Genomic DNA, 8,025 nt, shown 5'->3' with positions numbered 1-8,025 from the left:
GATAGACATATTTTTCTTCAGATAGATCAGGAGGCCATTTGGTCTTTACATATCTTTGCTCTACTCCATTATGTGTTGATCTTAAATCTACTCTCTTGGGTAGCCATCTTTTTAGAAATTGTTTACCACAGTTTTGAGTTCTCAGGAGAGGGAAAATGTCTCTCTTTGGCCCCCAAGGAATGGCAACACATCTCACAAATGCACCAGGGCTACGAGGACTGGAGAGTTCAGAGAAGGCTTTTGAAGAAAGATGGACTTGAGTTGGCTTTCGACAGATTCATAGGAATTCAACAGGCAGGGTGAATTAAGGGAATTTTAGATGGGCAAAGGCACAGAAAAAAGCAGGAATGAGCATGGTGTGACTGGGTTATGGTGAGGGGCTGCTTTGGCTGGAATGTAAGGCTGCTCTGACGGTAGAAAAAATAAGTAGGTAAATTAGGGTGAATTGGCAGGGTAGGGTCAAGTTGTCAGCTTGTTAAATCACTCTTTTAATATATTAGCATCTGCCTGTCAGGAAATTAATAAACCATTACATAATTGAACAAAAAGTAAGCAAAGTCAAACTCCAAGAATAGGCTACTGTTGCAGGAATTTGGCTGTAAAATTTTAACTGAGCCTGTTTAGACAATGCCTATAGGGTCTCTACGAGTCAGAAACAACTCAAAAGCGACAAGGGTTTTTTTGTTGTTGTTGTTTACCCACTGGAGAAGATGCTAAGTTAATCTAATGGATCTACAGAATAAAACTTTTATCTTTTTGCTTTGTCCTTTCTCCGCAGATTGACTGATTGCTCCGAAGAGTGGACATTTTATCTCTCTTATCATTTCAGCCAACAAGGAAAGAAATCGGGGATAGAATAAAAGTGCCTGGTGACTACATCAAATCATTGCCATAGTTTTGGGTTGAGGAAATTTTGCTATCATGTCACTCTGGCCTTTTTAAATTTAACTTCTCAAAATAGTCTAATAGCTTGTTATCTTGGTTTCAACTCCACCAAGATCTCCTGGGAGTGGGGTTCCTTTCAAAATCCCTGGAATATACTTCGCAATAAAAGTACCAAGCATACCCCAGTCCTAGAGACTGAAGAGGAATATCAAGTAGCAGTAGGTGGGAAAGTGGATTCAATTTTCAGTTTGTGGGTTTTGAATCTATTATAAGGACAAAATATATTCTGGAAACTTGAATTAATTGTTGTCCTTACCTCAATGAGGCAGAAAATTACAATCAAAATCATCACTACCACAGTCACAGATATTGCCAAGATGAGCTTGTTGTTATAGCCATATCCTGGAACTTCTTTTGTGAGCTAAAAAATAGGAAGAAGAATTTTTTTTTTTTTAAAGAACAAAGAGATGTAAAGGATAAAAGCCAGCTATTCAGTTTCAAAACCCAATTCTTCCAGGTGAATCTAGCTTATAGGTTCATGACCAACATACCAAATCTAATAATCTTACTATTAAGCACTCTTCTTTACAATTTGTGTGTTAAGTCTTTTTCTCGTCTACACTAGGAATAGTGGCACCATTCTCTAAGTGAGCAAAGTGGAAGATGATTGTCTTGGCCAGAATGAGACATGGAGTAGGAGCTTTGGCACTCTAAAGGCATGTCCTCAACTCTGATGGAAAAGTCTGGGCCCCATGTTTCTGGAGTTGTCCTCACCTCACTTGACTCCTGCTCTTTTTGCTCACTCTGGACTTCTGTGCTCTCATTGATATAGTTCTCAGTTTTCCATTGGTCTGTATCCCAGTCTGCCTTGGACACCTTAACTTCTTGTTGCTCACTGAGAAGCTTCATCAGGAGGCCTGTTCTGGAGATGAGCTTGGCACAGGCCAGTTGTACATAGGGCTCTGAACAGTCCGTTTTCAAAGTCCGGATAACATGAGAAATAAGCCCTCTCACGTCATTGTTGGGGATGAGGGACCGTAGCTGTTGGTTTAGCTGAGTTTCAAATTGATCACCCGGGTTTGAGTGCAATGACAGAGAGGAGCCATTGGGCTTGGAGGGTAAGTCAGTGCCCATGTGATGGTATTCCCAATGTGTTTCATTGGTTTGTTTAACAGGTGGCATTAAGTTGTCTGCAGTCACAGCAGAATCTGCAGTGGAAGGATCCTTACGGGCAATGATCTCACGGGTAGTCTCATCTAGCACAGTAGCATTGTGTGCAGTAGTGTTTTTTGCAGAAGGCTCTGAAAAAGGAAATAATTCTGGAAAAGGATTTTCTGGAGAACTCAGTTCTCCTGAAAATGAAGAAGCCTCTTGTGGAGGGGAATTTATGAGGCTCCTGACTGCAGAGAAAGGAGGTCTGTTTTTAAGCATCAGTCTACGGACTTTTCTGAACCTTCGACTCTGTTTGACCTTTGGTCTTCTGTGAACTACACGAGAGCGAGATTTATGAAAGATGTAATTTTTTCTGGAATGGGATACTGGTTCAGGAACCTTCATATTTTTAACTCTAGAATTTGCAGCTTCTAAAACAAAAATGGTGTAGGTCAAGTTTTTTAATTGGTTTCTAACCTCAGGTGGAGCTTTTGAAAGAGGGGAGGTAGAAGGCCTGTGCATCGAGTACTGTTTCAGGAAAGAAGAGACTGCTGCTTTATGTTCCTTGATGAACGAAGGCTCTGTGTGGAAGGAGATTTCCCCTAACTTCCTTGGCCTCTGCACTTTGTGAAGCTGTTCCAGCTCCCTTGGGGCTGGCCCCCTGGGCCTTCTTGCTTTGGGGGTGTTCTCCATAAATGACTTGGCCCCTTGTTTCCTGTTGATGCTCTGATCTTCCATTTCTTTGAAGTGGCTTTTCTTCATGCCCCTTGGCCTCTTGAGGACTCTGTTCACCCTTTGCAGTCTTTTCCTGACACCTGTTCTCTGGATCTTTGCCAGGTGGTCTTCCCAGGGGTGAGCAGTTTCCAATTTCTTTTGAAAGATGTGGCGTTTAAATTTGGCACCTAAAAATTTGGGATGCATAAGCATGGCAGTTTTTTCTTTCTTTTTAACCTCATTAATTTTTTCTTGAATTTCTGCATCTAACAAATTCTCCAGAAAATAGAGTTTCCTCAATTTACTTTTGTAAGTTGCATTGTTTTCAGGCTTAAGAAAGGGATTCCCTGGGTTGTTTTGCAAATAACTCAGGGTCTTTTCTCTATCTTGTACATTTGAAAAAAGGAGTTTTATGAATGGTAATAATGTCAATTCTATGTCTCCTAGATTTCCCTCTGAGAAATAAGGCAATATGTAATTTAGTGCACTAATAACATCATTTTCATCATTAAAGTCTAGTGGCTCATTCAGGACAGTTGACAAATTGACACCACTTTTGTCTGAGGATGCTTTTTCTGGCTCAATAGTCAGCTCAGTGCTGGTGCTCTTCTTCCGGGCTTGTAATGCCTTCATAAATGTTCCTTCTGCAGCCCCTAGAGATGCTTCTTCACCTGCCAAAAAAGAAGAGACTGCGTTTGACAATGAAAGACTGATGGGACAGCTTTTTGTCAATCCGTAGCCATATATTCCAGTCAAATACATTAGGAGTCAACAAAGATTTGAGTGCCGTTTAGAGAGGAGAAAAATAAACCCAAACTGAAGTTTATAACCAGTAACAACAATGTTCCACTATGAATGTGTCCACTATGTCCACCCTGGTTCTTTTGAAAAGGTGGCTATCTACTGAGAACATTCCATAGTGTGAAACATAGTAAATATATTTAGATTATGGAGCCTTGGTGACACAGTGTTAAGCGCTCAGCTGCTAACCAAAAGTTCGGCGGTTCAAACCCACCAGCCACTCCACAGCAGAAAGATGTGGGAGTCTGCTTCCGTAAAGATTTACACCCTTGGAAATACTGTGGGGGAGCTCTACTTTGTCCTATAGAGTCACTATGAGTCAGAATAGACTCGACAGCAACAGGTTGTACTTGGAATTATTCCATTGGTCCCCAAGGGCCAATTGCCCAGTACTTAATAAACCCAAGGCTGGAAGACAAAGATTCCCCTACACAGGTAGACCCATCCGCCATTTCTCCTCACATTCATATGCCACATACTGTCCTGCCCCAGATGCAGAGAGAGAGTGAAGCTTGCTCTCTCCACCTCTTCTGTGTGTTCACGTTCTTGTTGGCATCACACATGACTAATTTGAAAGACAGACCTCTGAGGGGAGTAGGGGCACAGCTGCTCAAGTGGATCCCATTTTACAGCTCATAGCTCATAGCTGCTCATCTGGACATGCGCTTTTCCACCCACTTACCCAACTCGTTCCCTTGGTTCTTCCTGCCAAATATCCTATCCCCCATAACAGAAGGGTCTACACAGAATGTGTCCATTATGTCCACCCTGGTTCTTTTCTTGATATTGGGCAGAGATCTGGGGTATAGTAGGTTAAGAGATTTTTCTCCCCTTGGGTTCTGCTAAGTCCCTTAAAAAATTTTTATTTTATTTTGTTGTTGTGGAGAACATACACAGCAGAACAAACATCAATTCAATAATTTCTACATGCACAATTCAGTGACATTGATTACATTCTTCAAGTTGTGCAACCATTCTCACTCTCTTTTTCTGAATTGTTTCTCTCCTATTAACATAAACTCACTGCCTCCTAAATTTCCTATCTAATCTTCTGAATTGCTGTTGTTAATTTGATCTTTTATAGATAGTTCTTGAAAGAGCATAATGCTCATGACAGACGTTCTTTACTAGTTAAGCTAAACTATTGCTTATGTTAAAGAAGAGTTGAGGGCATTCTTTTTTTTTTTTTTTTGGTGTAAGGTTTAAAGATTATCTCAGTGCAATAGTTTCATGGGGTTTAGCCAGTCTCAATGGCTCCAGAAAGTGTGCAGTCCATGAGAAGTTGAAATTCTGTTCTGCATTTTCCCCCTTTTGATCAGGATTCTTCTATCAAATCTTTGATCAAAATGTTCAGTAATGGTAGCTGGGCACCATCCAGTTGGTTAAGAGATTTTTAATTTGCCATGCTGCATGTCTATCTGGAATGTTCAAGAAATCTATGGGATAATAGCAATTTCTAGATAAATGTTACTTGAAGTCCTACAATGCAAAAGGGAAAAAGCAACCTTTGTCAGATGCCTACTTTGCTGTCATTTTATTTCACATTTAATATTTCCAGCATTACTTGAGGAACTACTCAAAGCTTCCAACTGCATGAAGGTCAAATGTACCATTGTACAGTTTTTTGTGTTTCTTTTCCAGAAGAATGGAAAGTATTTTCGGTAGCAGTGAGAGTCTAAGGAGGAGTAGAAGATCATGGGAAAGGAGGAGTATGGGCTTGTGGAGAGCTCAGAATTGGGAACAGGAGAGCTGGGCACCAGGCTACAGCACTAACACCTCTAATCTTGTTTTTCTTCATCTGTAAGAGGAGATTAACAATGCCTGTTCTGCCCACCTCTGGGGAAGAAGGGAATAATAGAAATGTTCTGAAAAACAAGCAATACTGTTTTTATATAAGTGGCATAGTGTCTTTTTTCTTTTCTTTTCTGTGTTTTTAATGACTTTTTCACTTGCTTCACATATGATGTCCTTGATGTCATCCCACAACTTGTCTGGTCTTCAGTTATTAGTATTCAACGCGTCAAAACTATTCTGGAGATGGTCTCTAAATTTAGGTGGGATTTACTCAAGGTTTGACTCTGGCTCCTGTGGACTTGTTTTAATTTTCTTCAGCTTCAACCTAGACTTGAGTATGAGTAATTGATGATCTGTTCCACAGTCGGCCCCTGGCCTTGTTCTGACTGATGATATTGAACTTCTCCCTCAGCTCTTTCCACAGGTGTAGTCAATTTGATTCCTATGTATTCCATCTGGCAAGCTCCACATGTATAGTTACCACTTACATTGCTGAAAAAAGGTATTTCCAATGAATAAGTTGTTGGTCTTGCAAAATTCTATCATACAATCTCTGGTGTCGTTTCTATCACCAAGGCCATATTTTCCAATTACTGATCCTTCTTCTTTGTTTCCAACTTTCAAATTCCAATCAGCAGTGATTATCAATGCATCTTGATTGTATGTTTTATCCATTTCAGACTGCAGAAGTTGGTAAAAATCTTCATCTTTGGCATTAGTGGTTGGTGCGTAAATTTGAATAACAGTTGTATTAACTGGTCTTCCTCATTGTGTATGGACATTATCCTATCACTGACAGCATGTATTTCCGGGTAGATCTTGAAATGTTCTTGTTGACAATGAATTCGACACCGTTGTTCTTCAACTTGTCATTCCTAGCATAGTAGACCATATTTTTGTCCAATTCAAAATGGCCAATACCAGTCCATTTCAGATTACCAATGCCTACGATATCGATCTTTAAGTGTTTCATTTCATTTTTGACAGCTTTCAATTTTCTTTGATTCATACTTCATACATTCCATGTTCTGATTATTAATCGAAGTTTGCAGCTGTTTCTTCTCATTTTGAGTCATGCCACATCAGCAAATGAAGGTCCCCAAAGATTTACTCCATCCATGTCATTAAGGTCGACTCTACTTTGAGGAGGCAGCTCCTCCCCAGTCATATTTTAAGTGTCTTCCAACCTGAGGAGCTCATCTTCTGGCACTATATCAGACACTGTTCTTCTGCTATCCATAAGGTTTTCACTGGCCAATTTTTTCAGAAGTAGATCACCAGGTCCTTCTTCCCAGTTTTTCTTAGTCTGGAAGCTCTGTTGAAACCTGTCCACTATGGGTGACCCTGTTGGTATTTGAAATACTGGTGGCATAGCTTCCAGCATCACGGCAACACACAAGCCACCACGGTAAGACAAACTGACAGCACTTAATTGTGCTCATGCAGGACCTGTACATAGACCAAAATGCAGTTGTTCAAACAGAACAAGGGGATACTGCATGGTTTAAAATCAGGAAAGGTGTGGGTAGGGGTTGTATCCTTTCACCAGACTTATTCAATCCATATGCAAGCAAATAATCGGAGCAGCTGGACTATATGGAGAAGAATGCAGCATCAGGATTGGTGGAAGACTCATTAACAACCTGCGATATAAAGATGACACAACCTTGTTTGCTGGAAGTAAAGAGCATTTGGAGTGCTTACTGACGAAGATCAAAGACCACAGCCTTGGGTATGGATTACACCTCAAGGTAAGAAAACCAGAATCCTCACAACTGGACCAATAAGCAACATCATGATAAATGGAGAAAGGAGTGAAATTGTCAAGAACTTCATTTTACTCGGATCCACAATCAACACCCATGGAAGCAGCAGTCAAGAAATCAAACGATGCATTGCATTGGGCAAATCTGCTGCAAGAGACCTCTTTAAAGTGTTAAAAAACAAAAATGTCGCCTTGAGGACTAAGGTGCACCTGACCCAAGCCACAGTATTTTAAATTGCCTCATATGCATACAAAATCTGGACAATGAATAAGGAAGACCGAAGAAGAATCGATGCCTTTGAATCACAGTGTTGGTGAAGAATATACAATATACAGTGGAGAAAACTGAATATACAGAAGAACGAACAAATCTGTCTTGGAAGAAGTACAGCCAGAATGATCCTTAGAAAGGAGGATTGCGAGACTTCATCTCACATACTTTGGATATGTTATCAGGAGAGACCAGTCCTTGAAGAAGGACACCACACTTGGTAAAGTAGAGGGTCACTGAAAAAGAGGAAGACCCTCAACGAGACCGATTGACACAACGGATGCAACAACGGGCTCAAACACTGCAGTGATTATGCGGATGGTGTAGGACCAGGCAGTGTTTTGTTCTGTTGTACATAGGGTTGCTATGAGCCAGAACCGACTTGACAGCACCTAACAATAACAGCAAAGTGTTGTTATTTATTATTTGTTCCAGATCACTCTTGCAGACCCATACTCAGGCTCTCTATATGTGAAGGTAATCACCCTTTGGAAATCACGAAGTTAGTGCCAATAAACTAACATACAGAAAGAAAAAAAAAAAACTCAAAAGCACCTGCTTTTTTGTTTTGGGAATAGAAAAACTTGAGATTCAGAGCAAGTTCAGAGTTGGACAGTCTATGAATGGAAGAGCCCCCTCAACC

General features: G+C 40.5%; 1 protein-coding gene across 1 annotated transcript in view; it reads right to left on the bottom strand.

Annotated features, from left to right (window-relative positions):
* The window catches only part of LOC101343498 (leucine-rich repeat-containing protein 37A2-like), a 78,992-nt gene that overhangs the window by 21,586 nt on the left and 49,381 nt on the right, over window positions 1-8,025 (bottom strand). The window contains exons 10-12 of the mRNA XM_023729439.1: window positions 3,290-3,508; window positions 1,660-1,969; window positions 1,202-1,306 (exon numbers count right to left, since the gene is read on the bottom strand). Coding sequence (XP_023585207.1) covers window positions 1,202-1,306; window positions 1,660-1,969; window positions 3,290-3,508 — 634 coding nt within the window. The remainder of the gene's footprint in view (window positions 1-1,201; window positions 1,307-1,659; window positions 1,970-3,289; window positions 3,509-8,025) is intronic.

Source organism: Trichechus manatus, unplaced genomic scaffold (genome assembly GCF_000243295.1).
Source record: "Trichechus manatus latirostris isolate Lorelei unplaced genomic scaffold, TriManLat1.0 scaffold00028, whole genome shotgun sequence".
NCBI classification, from domain to species: Eukaryota; Metazoa; Chordata; class Mammalia; order Sirenia; family Trichechidae; genus Trichechus; species Trichechus manatus.
Note: the sequence above shows the minus strand (reverse complement) of the source record. Positions and strands in the feature narration are given on the sequence as shown.